Source organism: Balaenoptera physalus (genome assembly GCF_965194825.1).
Source record: "Balaenoptera physalus genome assembly, chromosome: X".
Lineage (NCBI taxonomy): Eukaryota > Metazoa > Chordata > Mammalia > Artiodactyla > Balaenopteridae > Balaenoptera > Balaenoptera physalus.
In genome coordinates, this window is record NC_138903.1 from 132,761,193 (window position 1) to 132,774,266 (window position 13,074).

At 60.4% G+C, this 13,074-nt stretch overlaps 2 protein-coding genes across 2 annotated transcripts; both read right to left on the reverse strand.

Annotated features, from left to right (window-relative positions):
• Positions 1-685: 685 nt before the first annotated feature.
• Positions 686-4,546, reverse strand: LOC309652202 (paraneoplastic antigen Ma6E-like). The gene has a single exon (XM_082445717.1). The coding sequence runs from the start codon at positions 3,044-3,046 to the stop codon at positions 812-814; it is 2,235 nt and encodes a 744-aa protein (XP_082301843.1). The 5' UTR covers positions 3,047-4,546; the 3' UTR covers positions 686-811.
• Positions 4,547-8,605: 4,059 nt separating this feature from the next.
• LOC309652203 (melanoma-associated antigen 9-like) lies at positions 8,606-10,290 on the reverse strand (the record flags this gene model as incomplete). The annotated part of the gene is made up of 4 exons (XM_082445718.1): positions 8,606-9,483; positions 9,592-9,628; positions 9,794-9,950; positions 10,175-10,290. The coding sequence occupies 4 exons, from the start codon at positions 10,288-10,290 to the stop codon at positions 8,606-8,608; spliced, it is 1,188 nt and encodes a 395-aa protein (XP_082301844.1).
• Between the last annotated feature and the right edge of the window lie 2,784 nt (positions 10,291-13,074).

A 13,074-nucleotide genomic window follows, 5' to 3' on the forward strand; every position in this document is an offset into this window, starting at 1 on the left:
TTCGGGGCCCCACGCCGTGCATCACGCACTTTGAGCGGTTCTGGATCCCAGTGGCACCTGCCCCCAGTGAAGGAGAAAACCAGGATCACCCCCACCCATTTTCAGAACACATAGGACACATGACCATCCCAGCATGAGAACAAATTGAACCCCAAAACTTTACAGTTCACCTATGAAATGGAAGAAAAACCCTCACCATGTCTGGGTCTGCAAAGTGCCTACCCTCCCCTCTCACTGGAGAGGTGTCCCATGGGTGCTGAGCAGGAATCCTACTCTGGACCCCCGCCCTCACCCACAGCAGCCCTCTCCCTCCATTGCCCACAGCAGAGGCCAGACTCAGCTGAAACGTTCAGGGAAATTTATTAACCAAAAACATTGACTGAAACCATTGAACAGAGGGCATGATAACACAGAGAGGAACTTCTAACAGCCACCAGAGGCCACGGGTCCCGGCCCCCCGCCAGGGTCCCCACCAAGGTGCCTCTGCTACACCCCACCCGGCGGCCCTCCATCCCCCCACAGTCTCCCTTCCTGAGGGCCCCGTGGGGGGACGATGACTAGGGGGTGTGTGTTGGGGGGAGGGGAGCGGGGGCTGGGGGGGTTCCTGGACACCTGGGTCACTCTGGGGCCTACAGGGACACATTTGGGCTTGCCAGTGCAGGGAGCAGCCTGCCCCAGGGGATGATGAATAGGGGTCCCCTCTCAGGAGGGAGGCCCAGGCACCTTGAGTGGCCCTTAACATGGGGCCAGGAGGCTGCCTGGCCTGGCCTCCCCCTGCCGCCAAGCCTGGGGGCCCCGGGGCCTGCTGAGACTACTGGCCCGAGGAGGACCCCGGGGGGCTCATCTCTGCAGCCCCGTCCTCATTTCCCGGCACTTCCGGGATGGGCTTGAGCCCCTCCTCGGGGGGCTCCTCGGCTTCCTGGCCTCCTGCCTGGGCGAGGCCCTCTGGCTCCCAGCCCGGACCTCCTGGGGCCACCGGGGAAGCACTGCCCACCCGGCCAGGCATGGGGGCCCTGGGGGCACCTGAGGGTCCTGCCTGACCTAGGCCCGCAGGGGCGGGAGCACTTCCATCTTCCTGAGTGGCCGTGGAGGCCTTGCTGGTCTCCCCAGGGCCAGGGGCTGCCCTGGCGGCACCATGATCTTCAGGGGCCGCCTCGCCAGCCTTGACAGTGCCGGCAACTGCCTCACTGGCCTTTTCACGCGCTGGGTGGTCCTCGGCGCTACCTTCCTTGGAAAGGGCGGCCTGGGCGGCGGTATCTTCACCGGCCGGGGAGGCCTTGGTGCCATCTGCAGTGGTGCCCTCGGTGATGGCCTCATGGGCCGGGGCGGCCTGGGCGGCTGCTGCCAGGACTCCCACGTCCGCACGGGCCTCTTCTCCCCCTGGGGACTGCTCACTGCTAGCCGGGTCGGCCTCCCAGGCCTCGGCCTTCTGGACGAGCCGCAGCATCCCCAAGAAGCTGGGAGGCCTCCGCATCAGCCGCATCCTCCTCAGCTCCTCCTGGAGCGTGTCGTTCAGCCGGGCCCGCATCAGCACCTGCCGGGCGCGCACCTGGTCCGCCATGGCCAGGTGGATGGCCCCCTTCTCCAGGGCCGACTGCAGCAGGCCTTCCAGGCGCATGACGTACGCAAAGAGAGTCTCCTGAGGCCGCTGGGCACAGGTCATGAACTTCAGCCGAGCGCTCACCTGGGGCTCCTTGTTCCCAAACCCCTGCACCAGCGCGGCCAGGCAGTCCTGGGCAGGCAGCTCGGGATCTTCCGCCAGGAGGCCGCACAGGAGGTCCAGCGCAGGGCCGCGCAAGCTCTCCACCAGCCTCCTCCTCCTCTCCCTCTCAGACACGTGGCGCCACAGGTGCAGCATGTCGTTGGCCTGCTCCAGCCAGCTCTCAAAGGACTCTTCCCCGTGGCCCGGCTCTTCCACCCCCGAGAAGGTTCCCAGCTCCTTGTAGCCCATTTTCTCTAGCACGGGCTGCAAGGCCTGCCTCCACTGCTGGGTCCAGGGCCCTGCCTCATCCATGGCGGCTACCGCTTCCACAGCTGCTTTCTCAGCTGCAGTCATTGCCTCGCCCATGGGTCCTGCCATATTCAGAAGTCCTGCCACGCCTGCAACATTTCTGTCCCCTGCAACTCCCTCCTCATCTGACACTCGTGCTTCACCTTCAGCTCCTGCTTGACCCTCAGCTCCTTCCCCACCTGCAGCTCCTGCCTCACCTGAGGCTCCCTCCTCACCTGCAGCTCCTGCCTCACCTGCACCTCCTGCCTCACCTCCATCCCCTGCCTCATCTGCAGCTCCTGCCTCACCTCCAGCTCCCGCCTCACCTGCAGCTCCTTCCTCAGCTCCAGCTCCTGCCTCACCTCCAGCTGCCACCTCACCTAAGGCTCCCTCCTCACCTGCAGCTCCTGCCTCAACTCCAGCTCCTTCCTCACCTCCAGCTGCCACCTCACCTAAGGCTCCCTCCTCACCTGCAGCTCCTGCCTCAACTCCAGCTCCTTCCTCACCTCCAGCTGCCACCTCACCTAAGGCTCCCTCCTCACCTGCAGCTCCTGCCTCAACTCCAGCTCCTTCCTCACCTCCAGCTGCCACCTCACCTAAGGCTTCCTCCTCACCTGCGTCTCCCTCCATAGCTGCGGCTCCCGCGTCCCCTGCAGCTTCCTCCTCACCTGCAGTTCCTGCCTCACCCGCCCTGCCAACCACTGCTTGTCTCTGGGGCTGTGCAGGGAAATTGGGTCTATCCTGTGACTCAGCATCAGGGGCCTGGGGCAGGCAGACCACAGTCCAGGGCCCCCCCTTGCCTGGTATTTGGCGGGGGATCAAGCTGTGATTTAAATACTCAGCAAACTCGACCAGGGCAACACTCGACCCCAGCTCCTTTCTGTAGTCCTTGCCCAGCACTCGGTACCTGCCCAGGGAACACAGGGCAGCCTGCACAGCCTCCTGGAATTCCTGGTCTTTGCAGTCGTCCGGGATGCCCAGGATGAGCAGAGATCGCTGAGCGTTCACGCCCATCCACCTGCACCAGTCCCGCAGTATCGCCAGAGCCATCGCCATCTTCGAGGACCTGAGGGTGGGGGGAAGCGATCAAACAGGTGTGCACAGACTGTTCAAGTGTGGGAATCGGCCTGTGGGTGCAAAGGGGAGAGAAGCATGTTTGTGCCACACAGCCCACCCTGCTGCCCCTCACAGCAGCAGCCTGGAGCACCTCCCTGCCCTGTTTTGTTTGTTTGACTTAAGGAAACTTCTTTTTGATAAGTTAGATTTATTTACAAGATAGAAGGCTAGGGACTTCCCTGGTGGTGCAGTGCTTAAGAATCCACCTGCCAGTGCAGGGGACACAGGTTCGATCCCTGGTCCGGGAAGATCCCACATGCCGCGGAGCAACTAACCCCGCACGCCGCAACCACTGACCCAGCGCTCTAGAGCCCATGAGCCACAACTACTGTGCCCACGTGACACAACCACTGAAACCCACATGCCTGGAGCCCATGCTCCGCAACAAGAGAAGCCACCGTAATGAGAGGCCCGTGCACCGCAACGAAGAGTAGCCCCCGCTCGCCGCACCTAGAGAAAGCCCGCGCACAGCAACGAAGACCCAACGCAGCCAAAAGTAAAAATAAATTTTAAAAATAATAATAAAAGAGCACTTCTTGTATACGACTCAAGAAGCAATAATAAAATAAAATAAAATAATTTTTAAAAAAAGATAGAAGGCTCGTCACATTTTCTCCATTTCTGGCCTCAGTTTTAGGAAGCTGCCTTTCTCCCAAGGGATTTTTCAAGTCTTCAAATTTTTTAGCATAAACATTTCCATAATATCCCTATATTCTCTTTGTAATGTACATCTGATCCGTAACGTTAGCCCTCTTTCATTCCTGACATTGGTGATCAGCGTTCTTTCTATTTTTCCTTGATTCATCGCTCTAGGACTTTCTCAGTTTTCTTGCTCTTTTCAAAGAAGAGCATGGCTTTGTTCATCGTGTCCATAATTTGCTTTCTATCACTGATTTCCTCTCTTAGCTCTCTTATTACTTCATTTTATGTTTCCTTTGCTCTTCTTCTTCTAGCATCTCTAAATGGGCTGTTAGCTCACTGATTTTATGTCCTGACTCTTCTAACAGAAGCATTTAGAGGAATACAGTTTCCTCCTGTCGCTTTTTGCTGCCTCCCACTAATTTTGGTAAGTTGTGTTTTCTGAGTATTCACTTTGAAATATTTTCTAAGTCCCTCTGTGATTTTTTTCTTTCATCCATGGGTTTCCCAATATTTAAAGATATATTATCATTAGTACCATCAAATAACATTTCCCCATGATGAGAAAACTTATCATGTAAAATTGCAACACTGTTAAATTTATGGAGTCTTTTTTACAACTCTGGTATGGCCTGTCCGGGTGAATGTGCAAAGCACCCTCGTAAAGAATCTGTACTCTCTGTGGAGGCCAGGGCCTCGCCCCGCCCACCCACCTCTGCAATTCCTGTGCCACCCGGACAAAGGCGACCTGGAGCTTCTCGATGCCTCATGCAGTGGGCCAGAGCCCCTCCCTGGACCCCCACAAATCCATCTGCCATGGTCAACAACCTCCACCAGATCACAGCAGCCCCAGCGCCTCCCCTCTCAGCATCACTTACGCCCCTCGTGGCCAGGAGGCTCCTCCCCGCCCCCCCCCACTACATCCCCCCATACACCCTCCCCCACCCACCACCTGCTGGCGATCCGCTCTGGGCCCTGCAAGCCGGGCGCCCCCCATGCGTAGAGATCAGACTGCCTCTCTCACCTCCCCACACCGGGGAGTCCTCCCCCGAGCACCCCCAGAGCCAGGGGCTCTCGCCTCTTGCACCCCAGACGCAGAGCCCACCCCTCTTGCCCCCGCCCACCCGGGAGCCGGAGCCCCCTTCCTGCCACGAGCGTCCTCCACACCCACCCCGCCCCCCGCCCCGGCGGGAGCTCCCCCAACGGCTACCTCACCCGCGCCCGGGAGTCCTCCCCATCGACCCGTGCCTCCGCCAGGAGTAGCTCCGCCTTCCTCCCGCCACACGCAGCAGCCGTTAGCCCTCGCCTCGTGTCTCGGCCCGGGGAGGGGGCCCGAGAGTCCTCCCCATCGACCCGCGCCTGCGCCAGGAGTAGCTCCGCCTTCCTCCTGCCACACGCAGCAGCCATTAGCCCTCGCCTCGTGTCTCGGCACGAGGAGGGGGAGTGGCCCGCCCGTCGCGTACTCCCCACCCCCGCAGCCAGTCGTCCTCTCCTCTGGCCCCCAAAGCTGGCCCCACCCGCCCAGCAGGAAGCCCTCGGCTCTGGACCCCCCCACGCTTAGCCATTAGCCCCACCCCGGCAGCCAGCCGAGCTTCTTGATGCCTCATGCAGCAGGGCAGGACCACTCCCTGGACCCCCACAAATCCATCTGCCATGGTCAACAGCCTCCACCAGATCACAGCAGCCCCAGCGCCTCCCCTCTCAGCATCACTTACGCCCCTCGTGGCCAGGAGGATCCTCCCCGCCCCCACCCACTACATCCCCCTACACACCCTCCCCCACCCACCACCTGCTGGCGATCTGCTCTGGGCCCTGCAAGCCGGGCGCCCCCCATGCTTACAGATCAGACTGCCTCTCTCACCTCCCCACACCGGGGAGTCCTCCCCCGAGCACCCCCAGAGCCAGGGGCTCTCGCCTCTTGCACCCCAGACGCAGAGCCCACCCCTCTTGCCCCCGCCCACCCGGGAGCCGGAGCCCCCTTCCTGCCACGAGCGTCCTCCCCCCCACCCCACCCCCCGCCCCGGCGGGAGCTCCCCCAACGCCTACCGAGCCCGCGCCCGGGAGTCCTCCCCATCGACCCGTGCCTCCGCCAGGAGTACCTCCGCCTTCCTCCCGCCACACGCAGCAGCCGTTAGCCCTCGCCTCGTGTCTCGGCCTGAGGAGGGGGCCCGAGAGTCCTCCCCATCGACCCGCGCCTGCGCCAGGAGTAGCTCCGCCTTCCTCCCGCCACACGCAGCAGCCGTTAGCCCTCGCCTCGTGTCTCGGCACGAGGAGGGGGAGTGGCCCGCCCGTCGCGTCCTCCCCACCCCCACAGCCAGTCGTCCTCTCCTCTGGCCCCCAAAGCTGGCCCCACCCGCCCAGCAGGAAGCCCTCCGCTCTGGACCCCCCCACGCTTAGCCATTACCCCACCCTCTGCACCCTGACTCCAGAACGCCCCCCACCAGCCACCCCGGCAGCTAACGGTCCTCCCCTCGGACCCGCACACTAAGGGACCCTTCCCTCAGCCCCCCTTCAGCCCGCTGCCCTCCGCCGCCCCTCCCCCACTCCCCATCGAGCAGCGCGTACCCCTCCACCCACCCCCACTCCTTCCCAGCGTCCCCGGTACCTGCGGAGTCCAGCCCCCGGCGAAGCCCCCGCCTGTCTCCTGACTTTCTCTGACTCTGTGGATGACGCCGGAGTCCCGCTCAGAAGGGGCTGAAGAGCTCGTCTCAGCTGTGCAGCCCACTGTCCCAGGCACTCTGTGCGAACGCCACGTGGGTTTCCGGGTGCTCCCGGAAGCCCGAGGAAGATGAGAGAGAAAGTTCTAGACGTCTCCTTATACAGAAAGTGGTTGGATCAGAAGAGCACATGAGGAGGCGCTTTGCTACGGAAGCAGCAGTAGCCACGCGCACTGAGGGCGTGAGGTCCCAAGGCTTGGCGCCTCTGGAAGCAAAAGACACGCCCATTGGCCTTCCACCAATAGGAAGGCCTCCCTGCAAGGCTGCGGAGTTGGAGGAGCAAACTTGGAGGTGCAGAGCCCATGGTGGCACATAGGTCAATCTGTCTTTACAGGTGGGTTTCTGCTGTGATTGTTAATGTCATAAAGCTATTCTTTTTTCTTTCTCTTTTTTTTTAATTTTTTAATTTAATTTTATTTTTTTATACAGCAGGTAATTATTAGTTATCCCTTTTATACATATTAGTGTACATATGTCAATCCCAATCTCCCAATTCATCAGAGCACCACCCCAGCGCCCCCAACACTTTCCCACCTTGGTGTCCACACGTTTGTGCTCTACATCTGTGTCTCTACTTCTGTCCTGCAAACCGGTACATCTGTACCATTTTTCTAGGTTCCACATACATGCATTAATATACAATATTTGTTTCTCTCTTTCTGACTTCCTTCACTCTGTATGACAGTCTCTAGGTCCATCTACGTCTCTACAAATGACCCAATTTCGTTCCTTTGTACAGCTGAGTAATAAATAATAGTAATAAAGCTCTTCTTTATATGGACTGATTTCTTGTCTAGTTGTTACCAACTAGCCATCTTCTCACATGGCACAGGAGGATGAGGCAGCTGTCTGGGGTCTCTTTTATAAGGGCAATAATCTCATTCATGAGGGCTCCCCCCTCATGGGCTAATCACTTCCCAGGGCCCCACCTCCAAATCCCATCCCTTTGGTAGTTAGAATTTAACAGGTGAATGAGGGGGACAGTTTCACAAATATTCAGTCCATAGCACTGTCTGTCCAACTATTTTTGCTTCTCTGTTCCCTTTTTCCTGCTGAGATAATCAAGTTTTTCATTTACATTTTAACTTCTCTACTGCCTTTTGAGGCAATTATCAGTTTTCGCTAAAACTTTACAGTTCACCTATGAAATGGAAGAAAAACCCTCACCACCTCTGGGTCTGCAAAGTGCCTACCCTCCCCTCTCACTGGAGAGGTGTCCCATGTGTGCTGAGCAGGAATCCTACTCTGGACCCCCGCCCTCACTGCCAGCAGCCCTTTCCCTCCATTGCCCACAGCAGAGGCCAGACTCAGCTGAAACTTTCAGGGAAATTTATTAAAGTGAAATATTGACTGAAACCATTGAACAGAGAGGAACACAGAGAGGAACTTCTAACAGCAACCAGAGCCCACGGGTCCCGGCGCCCCCCCCAGGGTCCCCAACAATGTGCCTCCACTACACCCCACCCGGTGGCCCTCCATCTCCCAACAGTCTCCCTTCCTGAGGGCCCCACGGGTGGCCTCTCGCCAGGACAATGGGCGCTGGCAATGCCCGCTCCCCCTAGGGCAGCCACTCCCCCTCTGGCCCACATGCCCGGGACCTGGTCCTGCCCTATGGCGGGAACAGGACAGTCCCACAGCAGGGCACGCACCACTGAGCCGACGATGGTGTGTCCCGAGGAACAACGGGGTGGCCTTCAGTTGTACTGCTAATTACTTTCACATTTCCAAGTAAATTCCTATTCCAATGCTATGTTATCTTGTTCAGGATCACAAAATAACATGGGAATCTTACTATTTGTTTTACACAATAGCAAAACTCTTGTCGTTGAACTGAATTAGTGCAAATACATGTGTGATTAATGTCATTCACAAACTTAGATACTGAAGCTTATTAAGCCTTCTTTTAAGTGGAACAATATTTGACAAATTCCTAAAGAAAACAGAGATGAAATTCCATGTCATCATACACAACAGGAACCCAAAGATGCTGCACACCGGGTTCCCCCGACAGGCCTGGGCCCTCACCACTTAGAAGGCTGACCGCTCCCTCTTCAGACTCCGAGCGAAGGATCAGCCTCCCTTCCTGCCCCACGGGAGAAGCTGCTGGACGTGGGCCTGGAAGGAGCCTGGCTGCTGCTCTGGCTCAGGCCCCCTCTTCCTCATCGCTCACACCCTCTGCACACAGGGATGGGAAGGACCTGGAATCCCATCCACTGGCCCTGAGCAGATGCTCCAGGACCTGCCACTTGCTGGTCTCCGCGTGGGCCCGGGGACCCCACAGGAACTCGTAGTGGGCGGGGTCACAGTGGGGCACCTGCCGGTACTCCAGGTAGCCCTCCTGCACCCACACTTTGGTGAGGAGCTCCCTGGGCTCCCCATAGATGTAGTGCTGCCTCCCGGCACACACACCCACCTTGCTAAGTGCTCCCCACACCTCCTCCTCTGGGGCAACAAAGTCGTCCTCCAGGAGGATCAGGCCCAGGAGCAACACCAGGAGGCCGGGCTTGGGCATGCTCGGCCCGTCACTCAGCATCCCATCGTAGGCGAGGCCCAGGGCGGGGACGAGGACATAGGAGTGATTGCTGGGGTCCACTTCCTTCACGTCGAGGCCAAGGACCAGCTGCGAGTGCGCGGAGGCTCGGCTGAAGACCACGGCGAAGTGGTCCTGGTAATCACTGAGGATGGTCAGCATTTCTGCCTCTGTGGTAGTCTCCTTTGTGCGATACTTGGGCAGCAGGAACGCCACCAGGTCAGCCATCAGCACAGTAAGTGCCTCCTGGGGCAAGGACTCGGCACAGGCGGAGAAGGAGGGGGCGACGGGGGAGGAGGAGGACGAGGGGGATGCGGCCTCCTCGCCCGCAGCCCCGAACAGCTGCGCCTCCACCGGGCCCTGGGCCTGGACTGGGGCCTGAAGGTCTGCCTCAGGCTGGCGCAGCTCGCTCATCTCGACCAGGGGCCTGATGACTGGGGTCGGGCCGCCGACGGGAGTCTGGGCAGGGGTGACAGATACGGACCACGGGCCTGTGGGAGAAAGGGGGTGTGAGCGGCCTCGGCAGAGACACGCACCCTGGGCAGCTCTGACAAAGGCCACTTACAGGGCTCGTCTGGAGGGGTGCCCTCGGGCCTCACAGGGGCGCTCCTCCTGGGCGGCCTGTCCCCTGCCAACCTGAAGAAGGAAGCGAGGTGGCCCCTCAGGGTGCAGCCAGCACAGCCCCAGGTACCGACCGGGGCTGAGAGGGGTGTGGGGAGGTGCGGTGACTTGGGCCTTGTGGGGTCCCCTCTGTTCTGGGAGGGGGAGCCCCTGGGTGCACACTCAGGGCACACACCTCACCTTGACTCCTGGCGCTGCCTGGGCCTCCTCGGCTCTGTGGCCTGAGGACACGTGCCTCAGACCTGGGCCTTCGCCTCCCGGTTCCTGGAGCCCCTGTAAGAGGAATGGAGGGCGCACCTCGGGTGTAGATTGTGGCACAGCCCTGGGCCCCTCGGTGCTGGTAGGAGGGGTGGGCCGGACTCTGTGAGGTTCCCACTGTCCTGGTGTGGGTGGCCCGCTCTGTGTTCACTCAGGGCAGGGCGTCCCCTTCGCCCTGGCAGGGCCTGGGCCCTCTGTCTGCTGTCCTGAGGCAAAATTCTCAAGACACATTCCCTGCACTGAAAAGAAGGGCGTGAGGACCTCCACATCTGGCCATGGTGCCCAGGGGCTAACAGGGCTCACAAGGGACAACCAAACTCCGTGGGGTCCATCTGTGCTGGGACGATGGTGGTCGGTTCAGTCTCCACCTTGACACCCTGCAGGGCCTGGGACAGCTCCCTCTGCTGACTGTGACCCATCTCCTTCAGCCAAGGCCTCACCTCCATAAGACACCAGAAGAGGAAGTGAGGGGCAGTCAATGTACCCACCTATTCTGGGACACCCAGGGGTGACAAAAGGGGCAGGGCCGGCTGGGCTCCAAGTACTCTGTGTGAGGAGGGGTCTCCCCAGTCTTCTCCATGACCCTTGCCAGGGCCTGAGGCCAGACACCCAGAGCAAGGTGCCCGCCTCCCTGAACCCACCCATCTGGAAATGAGGAGGGGTCAGTGAGACAGGTCCTGGCTGGGGTTTCCAGGGCTGACAGTTGGGTCAGGCCAGATTTCTGTGGGCCCCCCTTTGTTCCGGGGATTGGGCTCCCCTCAGTCCTCTCTCGGGGTCCACAACTTGACACCTGGCAGATCTTGGGACTCCTCCCTCTGCTGACCTGATGTTTCCCCTCAGACCAAGGTCTTTGCATCCCAAGACGCCTCCATCCCCAACCACGTGGCAGAGGTGAGAGCCTGCAACGTCCCGTCAGCCCTGCCGGGGACCTACCAGGGCTGACAGCCTGGGTGAGCTTCTCTGAGGTCCCCTCTGTTCTGGGGTCCAGGGTCCCCTCAGTCCTGCCTCAGGGTCCTCACCTTGACCCCCGGCAGGACCTGGGAATCTCCCCTCTGTCCACCTGACACCCTGCCCCGCATACCAGGTTCCCACTCTCTATGAGACCCGGATGTCAGGAAGTGCTGTAACTGGCCCTCCTGCCCTATGACCTCCCAGGGCCGACTCTGATCTGAGGTCCATGGTCCCCTCTGTCCTCCCTCAGGGGCCTCACGTTGACTCCCAGCTGGACCTGCGATTCTCCCCTCCACCCACCTTAGGCCCCGCCCCTTATCCCAGGTCCCCAGTATCTCTGAGACCTGGACGTCAGGAAGTCAGGACAGGCCTACTGTGCTCATCCCGCCCCGGGACCTCCCAGGGCCACCTGCAAGGGCGGGGATCTGGTGGGTCCCTTTTGTCCTCCCTCAGGGTCCCCTCAGTCCTGCCTAAGGGCCCTAACCTTAGTCCACCAGGGACCTGACATTTGACCCTCTGCGCTCATGAGGCCCCGCCCCTTATCCCAGGTCCCCAGTATCTCTGAGACCTGGATGCCGAAGTCAAAACGCCTTCCCAAGTGCTCATTCCGTCCCGGGACTCCCAGGGCTGTTGGCAGGGGCGGGGATCTGTGGGGTCCCCTCTGTCCTCCCTCAGGGTCCTCAACTTGAGCTCTGGCAGGTCCTGTGATGCCCCCTGTGTTGACCCAAGGCTGGACCGTCACACCAAGGCCCTCACTGTCCTGAGACCCCCGGTGGGAATCTATGGACAGCACATCAGGCCACCAAGCCCAGGGCTTCCCAGGGCTGAGATGATCCCTCTGGGTTCCCTCAGCCCTCCCTCGGCTCCTCACCTTCCCTCCCAGCTGGTCGGCCCCCCCCCGCCCACCTGTGTTTGGTCCCCTGAGGCCCAGGCCCTCCCCAGCCAGGACCCCTGAGAGGGAAGCGGGGGTCGGGGGTGGGGCTTATTCCCACAGCCCTGCCGGGGGTCTCTCAGGGCTGACAGCAGGGCCGACCTGGATGCCTTGCGGCCTCCGAGTCCCCCTCATGGTTGTACCTTGAGTCCTGGTGGGGCTGGGCTCCTTCCCTCTGCCGACCTGGCCCCGGCCTCCCTGCCCCAGGCCCTCCCCTCCCCCTCCCAGGGGGATCAGTGCACGTTGCATCCGGACAGCATGTCGGGGGGCTCCCAGGGCTGTCGGAGGGCCGCAGATGCATCCCCTGGGGGCCCTCAGTCCTCCTCTGGTCCTCACCTCGACTCCAGGCAGCACCTGGGCCCCTCCCTCTGCCCACCTGAGACTGCGCCCCGCAGACCGAGCCCCTGACCCCCCGAGATCCCTGAGGAGGTGGGCGGCGGAGTGGGATGGGCAGCCTGACAGCCCGGCCCGGGGTGCCCCAGGAGTCCCAGTAGGGGTGGGGTTGCATGCTGGGGGACCCTCTGTTCCGGGCCTGCTGGACCCCTCCATCCTCACTCAGGAGGGTCCTCCTCAATCCCGAGAGAAAGGCTGCAGTCCCAGCACAGATGCTGGATGGGGGGCTGCCGCGCCCATGACCGTGGGGGGAGCACAGAGAACCGCACACCTTCCCCTCGGGGCTCCTCACCAGCCTCCAGACTTTGGAAACCTGTTTTAAGAAACGTTTAGTTTTAGCTGAAGAGGCCTGAGCAGTGGCAGGTGATTTAGGGAAACGCTTGCTTTGATGATTAGATCATATTACCTGTTGGAGTTACGTGATTGTCACTTTTTCATCCTCATTCATAGTGAGTAATACATTTTACATGTCTGTGCAGTGCAGTGTGTGTCCTATGTATATATATATAACGTGTGTAGAATATATGTGCCTATATACACATGCATCGCCATACCACATGTATGTGTAGGGAACGCGTCATGTATGTTCCCGTACCCAGACTGAGGTCATCCACAGGGCCCTGAAGGGCACAGACACTCACGCCCCGTGGGGGTGCTGAGAGCCCTCCAGCCCGGCGGTCCCCGTGCTTTGAATGCAGGCTTGCCGCCTGCCTCACAGCCAGTCTGCCCGGGGAAGTGAGCCTGCAGGAGAACGTGGGGCCACCACGCCGCCGGGAGAGAAGGGAGCAGAGTGGGCAGTGGAAGGAGAAAGCAGGGCCCAAGCCTGCGCAGAAGAGCCGCCTGCCGAGGGCCGTGCCTCGGACCCCCACGTCCAGGACCCTTCTCCATCCTCACACCCTCAGTCCTAGACCCTCACCCTCCTCCCTGG